The sequence below is a fragment of the Mustela putorius genome, unplaced genomic scaffold, assembly GCF_011764305.1.
Source record: "Mustela putorius furo isolate JIRA1106 unplaced genomic scaffold, ASM1176430v1.1 tig00000139_pilon_pilon_pilon, whole genome shotgun sequence".
NCBI lineage: Eukaryota > Metazoa > Chordata > Mammalia > Carnivora > Mustelidae > Mustela > Mustela putorius.
The window spans coordinates 12,270,679-12,285,282 of record NW_025421293.1 but is presented as its reverse complement, the minus strand read 5'-3'; the positions used below and the strand labels follow the sequence as shown (position 1 = coordinate 12,285,282).

The window sequence follows — 14,604 nt, the reverse complement described above, 5'->3', positions numbered from 1 at the left end:
GTGGTCCAGCCGGGGAAGATGGAAGGCAGACAGTAAGGAACAAGCCAGTATGTCAAAAATGCACTCCGGGGGGAGCTCTGTGGGCCTCTGGGAGCAGAGGAGGAGGTCTGGAAGATTCTTCCAGTTCCCAGGACAGGGACGGCCCCGAGGACCGAAAGCCACTGGAAACCTTTCACGCCCTTTGGTTTCTCCCAACTACACTGTTATTCATCTGATCTCCTGACATGTTTTAAAATATGTTTCCATACGTATTTATAAATTTATGGGTTTTGAGTGCCTTTTAGTATATCGACAGATGTCTGTAGTCATCATTACAGCCAACTCTAAAACATTTTCACCACCCCAAAGACGCCCTGTCCACTACCTTCATGGTCGCCCCTTGTAAATCTACTTTCTACTGAGATTTTGTTGTTATGTGGTCGTGAGTTTTTTTGTTTTGAAATGTGTTCAATATTTAATTTCCCTGCTTTTTAAAAAAGATGATGCACTCTAGAAACTCTTATGACAGATACTGGTAAGAACACCAGTTCAGTTCTTTGGTGTCGGGCAAAATAAACACGGAAATGCCCCAGCGTCATCCTTCACACGCGGCTTCTTCCCCCGTGTGCCTCCGACTGTCTTGTGAGCCCCAGCCCGGGTCTGGGCTCTGCTTCCGGCCGGAACTCAGTGAACACCCGTAGGCTGACCAGCTGGGACTGGGCTCTTTCCTGGAACTTCTGAATCCATTCTCCCGTGCCTGCTGCAGGTAAGAGCATCTCCAACATGGAGGAGACCTTGACCCTGGACAACGGAGGGTTTGCTGCCTTGGAGCTCAACAGCCGCCATCTCAACGTCAAGAACACCTTCTTGAAGAAGAACGGGACCAGGTAGGGCTGCAGTCGCTCTAACCACCCCCTCAGTGTGCCCCCATCTGCCCGAAGACCTGAACCAGCCAGGGTGGGGGGCCGGCCGCAGACATGCCGCCGTGCCCACGGGCACCCACCCAACCCCAGCAGGGCAGTGTTGGGAAGGAGGCAGGAAGGGAAGGGGGCAAGAAACATCCTACCTCCTCTGCAACTACAAAAAGAAGGCAGATCTCAGACAGGAGGGGAGTGAGCTCAGGAGAACCCCCGCCCCCGGGTGGCCCTCTAGGGGGCCGGCTGCGCACGTGTGATTAGTGAAGTCCCGCTTCACACACCGCCACGCAACACTGCGGCGGACTGATCGCCAGCAAGGATGTCCTCTCACCGACGTGACGGCGGCCACAGGGCGGGTCAGGAGGCCCCCGGGGGAGGTGTCCGCGGCCCAGAGCTGCCCTGAGCCCACATCCGTCCCTCGCGGCCCCGTCCCTGTCCTAGGTCCCCGCCCCGGCCCAGCCCCGGCGGGCTGCACTACTCAGATGAGGACATCTGCAACAAGTACAACGGAGCTGTGCTGACCGAGAGCGCCAACCTTAAGGAGAAGTCGGTGGACGCTTCGGAATCTGAGGTCAGTGCTTGCGGTCGTCCCCTGCCTCTGTGATGAGTGCTCTGCCTTCCGAAGGTGCCGCCCCTTGGGTCCCATCCGCGTCTCAAAGCCACAGGACCCAACAGGGCAGGTGGCAAGTGACTCCCTTTTACAGATGAGGAAAGTCCATGCTTTAGCCCCTTCAGGCCTGGAGGTCACGGGTGCTGGGCCAGCTCTCAGATCAATACCTCACCGAAGTGGCTTCTGATCCCAGAGCTCACTTTCCGTGTGGCTTCGGGAAATAAAGCGTGTTTTCTGGTGGTGACCATAGAACCTGGCCTGTAGACCCCAGCTGGGGGGGTGGGCGGCCTCAGCCTGCAAAAGCCACCAAACCTGGCACCCCGGCCCTGGCAGCCCTTCCCCCTCCCACCTGCCCTGCTTCCCTGTGCTGAAGGGGGACTTAGCCACTGCCATTCTGGGACCGTTAGAGGCTCTGGGCAGCTCTGACTTGTCCCCGTCCTCACTGAGCAGATGGACCAGGGAGATGCCCCTAAGGAGATGTCCCCTGCCCAGGACCCACGGGCCTGCCTATATGTAAGGTTTTCTGGGCCCCTGTGTTCATGTGCAGAGCTGAGCTCGCCCGGGTGCAAGGCCTCCATCAGCGAGCAGGCAGGGGAGGATGTCATCCAGGGGCAGCGGAGGGAGGCTCCTTCAGGGGCTCAGCCCCCCTACCCCGAGCCCCCGCAGCATGCCCCCACTCCGAGGGTGCGGCCTCCGTGCCTCGCATTTACGAGCAAAACCAGCTATATGGCCGTAGGGAGGTGGTCCTCCATCAGTCCCTAAGCTCTTTTATTTCTCATATGCCAAGTCTTGAGAGAGAGGAAAATCACCAAGCGATTTGCTGGACACGTAGGCCTGCCCTACCTCTTGGCATTCATACGCTAAATCAATATTTAATCTAAAATAAGTCTCACCTTCATTTGGACCTGAATTCAGGCCTTATTAAGCCCCGAGGCTCAATAAAATGGCTTCTCTTAAATTGTGCTCTGTATATGAGGTCCAGGTGAGACGGGGCACAGGGCAGGTGTCGTGTGACTCTGCGCCCGCTTGCTTCCGGCTTTCTGTTACGAAGGACGCCAGGCACCCTGTCTGTCCAGTAGCCTCGGGCTTGGGGAAAACAGCAAGCAGCACCACAGAGGTTTGGAAAGGTACATTTGTCTGAAATCAAGGGGCTGTCAAGTGAAATGCGGCAAAAATGAGCTGCCGCTTTGTGATAAGGAAAGAGCAGCTGTTCTGGAGCTGTTCTAGCTGCTTCCATCAAAAGCCACACATTGGGAAGGAGAGGATGGCCTTCCAGCAGACACCGTCTGTGGCAGCAATTAGAGATGCGTTCGCAGGACCCCTACCCGGGGTCTGTCCATAATTCCCAGGGGCCATGGCTGTTGAGAGCTCGACAGCCCCACAGACGGGACTCACAGAACTTCCTGCGTTAGCCCTGCACGCCAAGCTCATGATGGGCCAACAGAGGCCAAGCACTATGGAGCACCTACAGTGGGTCGGGCACACTCAGCCCTTGCTCACACCACCCCATGACGTAGACCGATTCTCTCCGTTGGCCAGCCGACCAGACTGAATATGAGGTCATCTGAGCCCCGGCCTCCACCGTCCCCTCCAGCTCAGCGCCCCCGGGTCAGCAGCCTGGGTTAGATGCATGAATTCTGAACTCTCTGTTGGTGAAAACATTCTCAAAATGGGTCGATGGGGTGTACTGAGATGCAAATTCAGCTGCTTTTTATGGAGGATTGTTAAATGAGCTCGGCATACTCACGCGTACATGTATGTCTTTCCTGGATATGCACCGATGGGGGGTGGGGGTAGGGGGCTTGAGAGGCAGATCTGAGTGCCAGGCTCCCAGTTCCATCTGTCCCTGCAGACCTGCTGCACAGAATCAAGTTGTCCTAGCTCTAGGACTGTGGCTGAGCTCAAGCCCTGTGCCAGGAGGAAGGGGTTCCTTTTAAAGTTCCCACAAATGCCTCTCATGCTTCCTACTGGTTTTGGGGTCAAGGCCTCTATCAGACACCCTATGAGAGGTGTAGACACTCTCTCTATGCACATGCAGAATTTCAGCTAGGGTCTGGGGGTCCAGGCCCCTGGAAAGCTCTGACAGTCACCTCCAGCTGAGAATTTCCATGCCTGGCTTCTGTCTGCCCCCTGGGTGCTCAGGTAGATACAGGAAGACCCATCTTTCTTCCAGAATTCTTCACTTTATCATCTTGCTAGGTCCTATCTTTGAACCTAATGCATTTGGGAGATTTGTAGGCACTAAACGTTCACGGAATCCCAACAGAGGGACCTGGGGACGTTCATCATCTCGAAAGTGCCAGCTCAGATGGGAGAGCTTGGTTCGAGCCACATTTATTAAACAGCTTGATCGAGATGGAATTCACATACTGCACAATTCACCCATTTGGAACATGGGTTATTTAGGAGAGTGTTTGTAATTTCCTCATATTTGTGAATTTCCCAAATGTCATTCTGGTATTGATTTTTTAATTTTCTTCCACTGTGGCCCAGGAACATGCTTTATATAATTTCTGTCCTTTAAAATTTATTGTGTCTCGTTTTACGGTCTGTGCTGGAAGAATGTTCCATATGCACTTGAAAAGAGCATGTTTTTCTATGAACGTGCGGAGTGCGGAGTGCTCCTTATGTGTCTGTGGGGTCTGACTGATTCCCAGTATTATGGAAGCCACCTAGGTTTTTGATCTTCTGCCATCTGCTAATGTATTGAAGTCTCCAACTATTGTTGAATTATCTATTTCTCACTCCAGTTCAGTCCGTTTAATTTTGGTGCTCTGTCTTTGAGTGGATATATGTTTATGATAGCTATGTCTCCTAGACGGATTGAGCCTTTCATTAATATTAGTGTGTTCCTCTTTGTCTCTGGTAACAATTTTGTCTTCAAGATTATTTTGTCTTACACTACTCAACCACTAGGGTTTTCTTTTGGTTACTGTTGACATGGTGTATCATTTCTATTCTTTTACTTTCAACATGTTTGTATCTTTGAATCTAAAATGTATCTCTTACAGACAGCATGTAGCTGGGTACCTATCAGTTTTGTTCTGCTGATCTGTGCCTTTTGAATGGATTCTTTAATCCATTCACATTTAATGTAATTATGGCAAAGGTAGAATTTATATCTGTCCTTTGGATGTTTGTCTTTTATAGGTCTCACATCTTTAGTCCTCTTTTCCCCCCCACTGTCTTCTTTTTTAAGTGAAAATTTTCTAGTGTACTATTTTAATTTGCTTGTTTTTACTTCTACTGTATTTTTTTCCATTAGTTTTGTTAGTGGTTGCTCTAGTACCAACATTTACTTAAGATATATACTGGGGGCAGCTGGGTGGCTCAGTTGGTTTAGCCTCCGACTCTTGATTTCAGCTTAGGTCATGATCTCAGGTCCTGGGATCGAGCCCCACATCAGGCTCTGTGCTCAACAGGGAGTCTGCTTGAGATTCTTTCCTCTGCCCCCGACCCCAGCTCATGAACACATAGTCCCTCAATCTCTCTCTCTCTCTCTCTCTCACACACACACACACACACACACGCACGCACACACACACACACACATAACTAAATCAATCTTTAAAGAAAAGTCTTATACTAAACCTGACTGACATATAGATATTTTATTCCAATACAGTTCTATGGCCTCTGCCCCTTTCTGTGCTATTATTATACATGCTATGTCTGTATATCTGTACTGTTACAAACTCAAGAATACATTTTTTATAGTCACTACTTTATAGAATTATATGTCTTTTAAAGAAGTTGAAAGAGGAAGGGAGAGCAAGTCTATTTCTAGAGTTTACTGTGTTTCCTGCTTATGTACTTTTTCTGGTCCTCTTCATTTCTTTTTGTGGGTCCAAGTCACCACTGGGTGCCATTACTTCACCTTCTCCTTTGTGCTGTTATTGTTAAATATGTTACATCTCTATACATTATAGGCCCAATAATACAATCATATACATACTGCTTTATGCAATCGCTTTTTAACTCAAGCAAGAGAAGAAAGGAGAAGACATGTGCAATCATACTATCTTTTATAATTACCCATGGGTGATCAGCTTTGTTGGTACTTTCTATCTTTCTGTATGAATTTGAATTTCTGTCTGTATCACTGGTTTTCAACCTGACCGTCTTCCTTCCATATCTCCTGTAAGGCAGGTTGGCTAGCAATGAATTTTCATGTTTCTGTTTATCTCAGAATGTCTTTATTTCACCTTCATTTTTGAAAGTAGTTCTGCTGAACAGAAGATTCTTGGTTGGCAGTTTTTATTCAACACTTTGACTACGTTGCCCCATTATCTTCTGTCCCCCAGCTTTTTTCTGATTAGAAGCCAACCCTTAACATTACATGAGTTCCCTTGCCCATGATTTCAAGAGTTTATGTCTTTGTGTTTTTTACTCTGAGGTGGGTGGATGCGGACTTGGTTCCATTTATCTTACTGGGTGTTTATGGAACTTTCTGGGTGTGTGATTAATGCTTTTGATCGAATCTGGAAAGCTTTAAGTCATTTCTTCCCCTGTTTTTTTCTGCCTCTTTCTTTCTCCGCTCATCCTGGTGCTGCCGTGACTATCTCGCATACGGGTGCTCTATACACTTATCAGATTCTCTCTTCTTTTGTCATCATTCTTTCTTGTACGTGTTCATTCTTCCTTCTCTGTGTTTCAGATTGCATAACCTCTGTCGATATCTCCACGTGCCCTGATTCTTTCCTCGGCCAGACCCAACATACCGTGGGGGCCCTCTGATGAATTGTTCATTTTGGCTATTGTATTTTTCAATGCCAAAACTTCTCATTTGGCTCTTTTTAAATAATTTCTATCCCTATTGATATTCTCTGCTTGGTGCAATAGTGTCATCTTACTTTCATTCTTTAAACATAGCTTCCTTTGGTTCTGTGAATATATCATAATAGTTGCTTTCAGAGTCTTATGTCTGCCAACATTTGGGCCTCCTTGGAGGCTGCCTGCTTTTTGTCCCATGTACCGCACACTCTATCCTTTTTTTTTTAAATTAGTCATTATGCCAACTCCAAATACTGATAGCCTCCACCCCAAGGACTGTTCTTGTTGTTTGCTGATTTGTTTGTTTCTTATTTAGTGACTGGGCTGGACTAGTTCTTTGGAAATCTGGTTCCTCCACAGTGTGGACTCTGATGCCACCCCTGAGAAGGAACAGCCTTAGGGATGCATTCAGGCCCCCTGAATACCAGGGATGACGATGGTCCCAGCCAGGCTTTCTCTGTCTCTTTTTCTCACTCCCGTTAAGATTCCGAATGGTCTGTCCCTGTTGGTATCACACCCAGCTCTTAACCTCCGCCGCTGGCTGGCTGTATTACTTTTCACAATCCCCCCCAGGCTCTCCATTACTCCATAGCTTGCACCAGTTAAAGTATAGCCCTTTTGTAGGGGCAAGATATTATCAATCTGTATTTTGCTCTGATCCAAGAGGGCTCTCCTGAGCTGTCTCTCTTTCCCTGGTCCTCTCTGTTAAACTTCTGGCTGGTTGATTGCCTCACTTGTTACAATCATGGAACTACCAGCTTCCTCTTAATTTCTCATCCCAAGGGACCCTGCTGTTTTCAGCAATGCCCTTAGGCATGCTCTGTTTCAAACAAGGCCTTTCCCCTAAGGAGAGCTCCAAAGCTCTCAGTTCTAATGGACTGTCTCTCTCTCCTGTGTCCTCTTCCATGTCACAGCACCAAAGCTGGGGGTGGGTACAGTGGCCCTCCTCTCCCATAATGACTTACCCACTGTGCAAGCAGTGCACTGGGTAGACACGGTAGTCCCTGGACTTCTGAGCCCACCCCTCCCAGTGTCGATCATCTTCCCTACAAGCTAGCCGAGGTAGGGGCATCTGGGGGTCAGTATTCCCAGCCCACCACAAGCGATGTAGGGCATCCAGCCTATGGGTGAAGACAAGGTGAGCAAGGGAACCCAGTTCTCTCAGCCATACCTGAGCTGGGGGTCATGGGTGGGGCGTTGATACAGGTCACTGTTCAATGCCTCCAACTCTTGCTGTTCTTAGAGAAATTTATATTTTTCAGGAATAAAGCTTTTTCCATTTGCTATATGTCCTCGCCACTATTTCCAGAGACTTTAAATGCCTGCTTCTAAAATAGCTTTGCTCAGTTAAATCATTCTCCCACCAGGATGAGAATCTGCTAGTTCCTCCCCAGCCATTCTGGAAACACCTTTTCCATTCATAACTGAAGGTCCTGATATTCAGAGGGGAGATGCACAATCTTCCTAAATCTGGCAATGATGACTTCTGACCTGGCCCCTTAACCCCAAATGCACAGAAACAGAGTCAAAGTATGGAACTGTAGGCAGAGCCCTCAGAGAGATCAACAACGGTCCCAGAGAGAATGACCCACCTGGGCACCTGTCTCAACTAGGACTGGGTTTAGATTTCAGATAGTAATCCTCTCTACCGGAGGCAGCTTCTAGGTTTAAATCGACTGCACGCTAAGATGTCAGGTGTGAAGAGTAAGGCACATTCTGGGCCCTGGGCTTCGTCAAGAGTTTAATGCCCTCCCCCTCCTCCCCACCCTCCTCTGCAGAGCCCCAGGAAGGAAGGAGGCAGAAACCCGCGAGGTCCTTGCTGGAAGTTCTCTTCTGCGAAGCTAGTATTTCACTAAGAAGCTAGTGATGCTGTCCCTTTCTCCACAGGGTATCTTTTGACCCATTTTCAGGATTATTGCTTAAAGAGGACATTCTGCAAATAGGCTCACAGGAGCTCCAGGACCTGCCTGATCGGAGCAGCTCTGAGTCAGGCACTCAGTGTCTCAGGACACCTGCTGTGGTTCCTTTCTTTCTCCAGTTGGGAATAAGAGGGTCTGTCACCAGGTTTTCACGCAACTGCATAACAGGACTACTCTTCAAATCGCATGAGAAAAACTGTTCTCAAAATCTAAATAAACAGTTTTCAAAACCTCTCCTGCTCCAACCAACTTAGACCAACCCCCTCATACCTAATTAATTCCCTAATAATATTTGACTCTTTCATCTTGCATATATAATGCCGAAAGTGTTGAGCTTATCTCTGTTAGCCGTTTGCCAGGCATCTGTGCACCTTTAGAAACTGCCACCACGTCCAATCACCTGCTGTCCTTCTCTGGTTTCCTGGGAAACCAACACACATCACTACTTCATATCACACAGGAAACTTAAAAAAAAAAATAAAAAGGATCCTGCAGCATTGCCTTTTTGTCGATAATTCTAACTCGCTAAAATACATCCCCATTAAAAGATAATAATGTCATATAAACAATAAACAGAGCAGGCAGAGGAGGGGAGGGTGGCATTTGGATTCGGGGCTCTCTCATGGAGGTGATGCCGAGGGCTGAGCAGGAGCCTGGAGACTGGACTTAACAAGTCGTGACCCTCTACTCTTAGGCTCCTGTCTCTCCTGTCTTTCTGCAAGATGGTCTTCTCCTCTCACAGGGGCTCTTGGCCGGGTCTCTGGGCCCTGCCCACTCAGGGCGCACAGCCAGCGCCCAGCTTTGCCACCTAAAAAACCCTGCCCTTCCCCATGCCCTGTAGAGTCCCAAGGAGGATTCTGATTGGCTCAGCTTAAATCGCATGCGTGCCCATGAACCAATCATTGTTTAATGAGGGGCAGGCCATCCATCCCGTGGACAAGGACAGGCAGAGAAGGATCACTTTCTGAAGTTCATTTGGGAAGGTCAAAGCCCAGACACACACACTGGGACATCACTGTGAGTCAGACAACCACGGGACTGTCTCCTGCTGGGGCTTCCTCTCAGCACCCACATCTGTCACAGACCCCTCTCTCCATTCCGTAGGACTTTGAGGTCTGTGCTTGAGAAAACATAATGATAAAGCTTCTGAGCCTTCTCCAGTGAGACTGTATAGTTCATCACATAAACAGGCATGTGGGGGTGGGACACATCCCGCATCCAGGCTGGATGTGCTCGTGGAAAGGCTGCCTCCTGCAAGGACATGGGAGTCCCTTCTAGATCTGCTGCCTCCTGGCGACTGTGAGCGGGGCTTCTCCATGACCAGACAGCAGCAAGAGGAGTGGGCCGGGGTCACGAGACAGGGGAGAAGCAAGTGTTGGACAGGGCCACAGGGGACTCCTGCGTGTGGCCATTTCCTCCAATCAGAGACCTGACCCTTTATACAGCTGACCTGGAAGGTGTCCAACGTGTTTTGAAAGAGGCTTCGTTTCTGCCACCTTCGGCTGTGATACCAGCGCTGGGTCTGGCCTGGCTCCATCCCCGGTCGGGTATGACCTGGAGAAGGTCATATGCTTGTGCGGGTCTCAGTCCTTTCAGACACAAAGTGAGGAGATTGAATCCAGCTGCTCCTTCTCACATTCTTGCTCCCGCGTATCCTTCATGGTTGGAATGGACGGTGCATGGGGCGGCCTCCGAGCACCGGAGGGTTCAGTGCGAAGAGGGAGAAAATCTTCAAGCTTACGTCCAGTCTTCAGCTAACCGTGACCCCTGACTCCAGTTTGTGGGACCTGCGGTCCACATCCTGAGTGTTCTGGGCCTTTCTCAAGAGGGGGCTTCCCCCGACGCATCTCCACGTGAGCTCTTTGCTCCTGAACTTGCAAAACTTACAGCCAAGACGGCTGAAGAAGGGACAAACCCAGCTCGGGGGCCGATAACACAGCTGCCACCTGATCCTTCAGGTGACCTCTGTTCTTGTTCCTGTCCATCTCGATGTACACAGAGCTTTGCCTCAAAGCCCCACAAAGCCTCTGGAAAACAGAGGAAGAACAAACCTTAGCTGCCGGAATTACAGGTGTCGCATTTCTTATCTGCAACTCCTGAGACCAGATCCACTGAAGAACTCGGTGTTTTCCGGGTGTGGGAATGCATGGGACATGAGGCCACGGCCCCGGCAGGATCGGGCAGCATCACCGATCAAACCCATTAGCATTCCTGCAGCAAAACCAAACACTGTTCACACTACACATTTTCACATCAGTTCAGCTTGGGGTTAGCTGCCAAACTAGCCCCACGCAGGTCAGGCTTGGGGTGAGTTACAAAAACAGCCTTTGGTTTGCAGAGCACGGTGGGTCTGGGACCGACCGGTGGGGGGGTTGTGACACGAAGGAGAGGCTGGAGTGGACGGCCAGTTCCTGGGCGGCTCCCACCCGGCCTGGGACACCGGCCACATGACTGCTCTCTGAGCCTCTCTCTTCATCCCTAAAATAGGAATAAAAATCCCCGGTTCACGGCCGCTGTGCAGTGTCAAGAGACTGGACGGGGGTGTCACTCGGTGTGCACAACGGCTGCTAAAACACGGCTCGTCCTGGCTCTGTTCCACCACCGCTGTCCGCTGGTGGCGGAGCTGGGTGCCGTCCGTGTCCTGGGATGTGTCAGGGAGCCGCTCATCATACCTGCGTTTATGCAAGCTCCGACTTAGGGAGAAGCGGAGGGACCACAGACGCGCTCTGATTGGGTCGAAACATAAACAGTTTACGTCTCACGTCCTGAGGAGTCCCAGCTTGGTGACTTATTGTTACTTTCCTGTAAACGTTCCAGCGAGAGCCAGATTTTCAGTCTGTGTCTGGAAAATCCCAGGAGGTTCCAGCTCCCCCTGATGTCCAAAGGGACGTCTGCCCGCTTTACCCGCTCACAGGACACAGCACCGGCTCCTCGGGAGGAGAACAGCACTAGTCCCTGGGTCGAGCTTCCTGCATGTGGGTGACACGGGCCATGCCCTCCCCATCAGATGGGGGAGAGTGGCTCAGGGTACCAAAGGACCCTCTCTGGCTTTCATGAGTCTCTATACAGACGACACGTAGGATAGAGGCCAGTAGTCGGCTCCCTCTCCCTTCCCTGCCCTCACTCCCTGACCACCGATCAGAATCTTTCCAGAGCGTCTAAGAAATGCACATTCCAGGGCCCTGCCCCAGACCCTCTCCATCAAGACAGCAGGAGCCACACCCAGTAATCTTCACTCTCTGAAACTTCCCTGGTGATTCTGAGACAGGCTTGGGGGCCTCCTGACACCCTCTGTAGAGAGGGAAAAGGTCAGAGCTCAGGCACTGGAGCCCAGGGAGGAGGCTTGCCGGGTGTCAGGGACAGAGCCCTGCCAGGGCATCTTGGAATGGGAGAGGCTTTACCTAGCCACCTGCTCCTGTTCCCTTACCTTGAACTTGAAAGCCTGGACAGGCACATGTTTCTGGACCCATTTTTGGCATATCTGAGGTGTCCACAGTCTCTGCTCCATCCCGGGTAGGGCAGGGAGGAACCCCCTGTGTTTTCAGGGTGTGGGGCATGACAGAGAACCTGGCCAGACTGCGGGCTGCACCCCGGCAGGTAGCAGGGCTCCCCAGAGTTCAGGAAGGCCCCAGGGCCACAGAGCGCCTCTGGGGCAGGGAAGGAGGAGGGCTTCCACTGTCTTGGGAAAACGGCCTCCATCCACTGTCCCAGCGGGCCTTGCTTCTAGTGGTTTAAAATCAACCCCCAGAAACCGGGTATAGAGACATAGAGACAATGTGGACTAAATGTTCTTCGTGGAAACTTTGGATTTATTCTATAAAAAGAAAGGAAATGAAACCCTCGCAGACTGGGCCTTCCCAGGGCAGGCTCTTCTGTACCACCGGCGAGGCCTCAGGTCTCTCTGGGGCCTAGGGAAGCAGGGGCTGGGTGCGTCCTTGAGAGCTCATGGCTCGCTAGGGCCTCATTCCTCAGCAGGCCTCCCCCAGAGGTCTTCGTGGAGGTGACAGCACGCGGAATTTGTGTCCCCTGGAGGATAGCCCTTGCTTCTCTCCTTGTGTGCTCAAGGCGGGCTCCCCGTGCTCTGGGCCAGCCTACACTGGAAGCCTGGGCAAGCGGAGGACCCTGGGCCTTTCCGACTCCCCCCACCACACAGGGCTTCTGCCCTGTGAGGGCACAGAGCACCCCCTGGAGGCTGTCCTGGGGCAGAGGAGCAATGTAGACCCCTCCTTCGACAGGCTCAGATACAGGGTGGCTCAGGAGCAGCTGGGACAGCACATGGTCCCTATGTGAACACAAGGGAGATGCTGAGCTCAGCAGGGGGCGGTGGGGGGAGCTGTCAGTCCGGGGAGGTGTGGGCGCTCCTAGTGTGCAGGGTGGGAGTCGGGGGAGGAAGGGGCAGAGGGTGGGAACTTTGGGTTGCTAGTTCTGGTCCTGCCTCCTGGCCACTCCCCACTTCCAGCTCAGCCCTGCTGCATGTGGCCACTCCCCCCCGGGACGCCCCTCCCCTCCCCATGTGGCCACCCGTCCCTCCATGGCTGTGCCCCCCTGCTCCCTCATGGCTGCCCTTCCCTGTTGCCACCCCATCCCCTCCCCCATACTCGCCCCCCGCCCCCGTGTCTTTCCTTCCTCTCCCATGCGCCTGCTCACATCTCATCGTCCCCCCAGGGCACTGACTCCGAGTCCGAGGACGCGCCCCCCCAGCACTCCTTCGTCAACCACTACATGAGCGACCCCACCTACTACAACTCGTGGAAGCGGCGGGCCCCGGGCGGCCGTGCCCCGCACAGGTACGAGGCTGTGGCGGGCAGCGAGGCGGGGCCGCACCTGCACACCGTGGTCACCACGCAGAGCGCCGTGTTTGCGCCCACGGGCTCTGGCGCCCGGACTCCACTCACCGGCTTCTCTTCCTTCGTGTAACAGCCCCAGCGGGGCCTCAGCGGACCTCCCAGCCTCCTTTTGTTAAGACAATCAACTCCAATAACTGAGCTCAAGCTTTTGTTTAAAGAGAATTCTGATAAGTGATGATTTTACCTACTTGTGGACACTAGATTTCAATTAGGAAGGTTTTTTTAACGGCTTTTTGTAACATCGCTGCAGGAAGCGGGTTTCTTTGTTTTCTTTTCTTTTTACGAGAAGGTGTATTTCAGTGGTGCAATGGCGGGAACGCCTCAGAGCCCCCAGCCCCCTGCCCCGGGTTTCCCGAGATCCCGATGCCTGACTAGGGAGGCTGCGGGGGGAGGAAGAGCGGGGATCCAGGGAGCTGTCCGCCCGCATCCAGGGCGCTCCTTCCGCTTCTCTACCTCCTGTGCCTCCGGAGAACCAGTCATACACCAGGGTCCCCATCGGTGACACCGACCAACTGGGCTCTCGCTGCCTCCTGGGGCCGCAGAGTGAAGTCTGCCCTGGGCTGGGCCCTTTTCGACCTGACGGCATCCACCTCTGAAATATTCTCCCTCCGCAGTTTCTAGGCAAGGAATCGGCATCCAGGTTCCTGGCAAGGGGGCAAGAGATTGCAAGGTGGGGTCCTCAGACCCGGCGATGACTCCGTTGGCCTCACCCTGTGTCACTGCAGCGGTGAAACACCGGGGCTTTTTCTTCCTTTCTCTCCTTAAACCCAACGGTGCAGAGCAGGAAACCACCCCCGGGGCCGGAAGCCGCCACGCTGGCCCTCACTTAGCGAGCTAGCTCCTTCCCGAGAACACAGCACACGGCCAACCCCGCTAACCCAGAGAGAACCAGACGGCGCTTGCAGAATAATTGCTTGTTGTGTAAGACGTGTGCATTGTTAACCAGAGTATTTTTTAAATCTTTTTATCTTTTTTTAAAATATGTCACATGAAATGAATGAGTCTCTGCTGTCTCCAGGTGCCTTTTTATTAATTGTTTAGCTTTGTACATGAGAAAGACGACAAGCGTCAGTGTCTCCAAATAAAGCAAAACAGCTCTGAGCAAACGAGGCCCCAGCTTGCCGCCTCCTCGCCAGGCCTCCTGCGCAGGTGGGCGCCGGCCTGCCTCCGAGCGCTGCCCGCAGGTGGGCGCCGGCCTGCCTCCGAGCACTGCCCGCAGGTGGGCGCCGGCCTGCCTCCGAGCGCTGCCCCCGGGTCTGCTTGCTGCGCCCACTGCACACTGCCTTGACCACCAGTGCTGCTGCTGTCCCCGCCCCCGACCCCCGCCCAGCTTCTAGCCTTAAAGGGTTTTCTGGAAACGTTTTCTTTCTTTCCCCCTTTGCTATTGTTTTGTTTTCGTTTTTAGCTACATGAAAATAGCATGAACTATGTTGAGAAACCGAGAGTCCAAACTGTAGGTGCGGCCCAGCCGTCACATTATTCTTGCAAGAGGGGTCTAATGTGGCCGACTCTCCAGGCCAGAGCCTAGGTCCAGGTGGATGCTGCGAGCCGCTAATGCC

General features: G+C 52.1%; 1 protein-coding gene across 2 annotated transcripts in view; it reads left to right on the top strand.

Moving 5' to 3' along the window:
• SDK1 (sidekick cell adhesion molecule 1) overlaps nucleotides 1–14,151 on the top strand; it is an 883,892-nt gene extending 869,741 nt beyond the window's left edge. For both annotated transcript variants that reach the window (XM_045075163.1, XM_045075162.1), the window contains 3 exons: nucleotides 746–866; nucleotides 1,338–1,467; nucleotides 12,864–14,151. In XM_045075163.1, coding sequence (XP_044931098.1) covers nucleotides 746–866; nucleotides 1,338–1,467; nucleotides 12,864–13,115 — 503 coding nt within the window. In that variant the 3' untranslated portion in view covers nucleotides 13,116–14,151. The remainder of the gene's footprint in view (nucleotides 1–745; nucleotides 867–1,337; nucleotides 1,468–12,863) is intronic.
• Nucleotides 14,152–14,604: the final 453 nt, after the last annotated feature.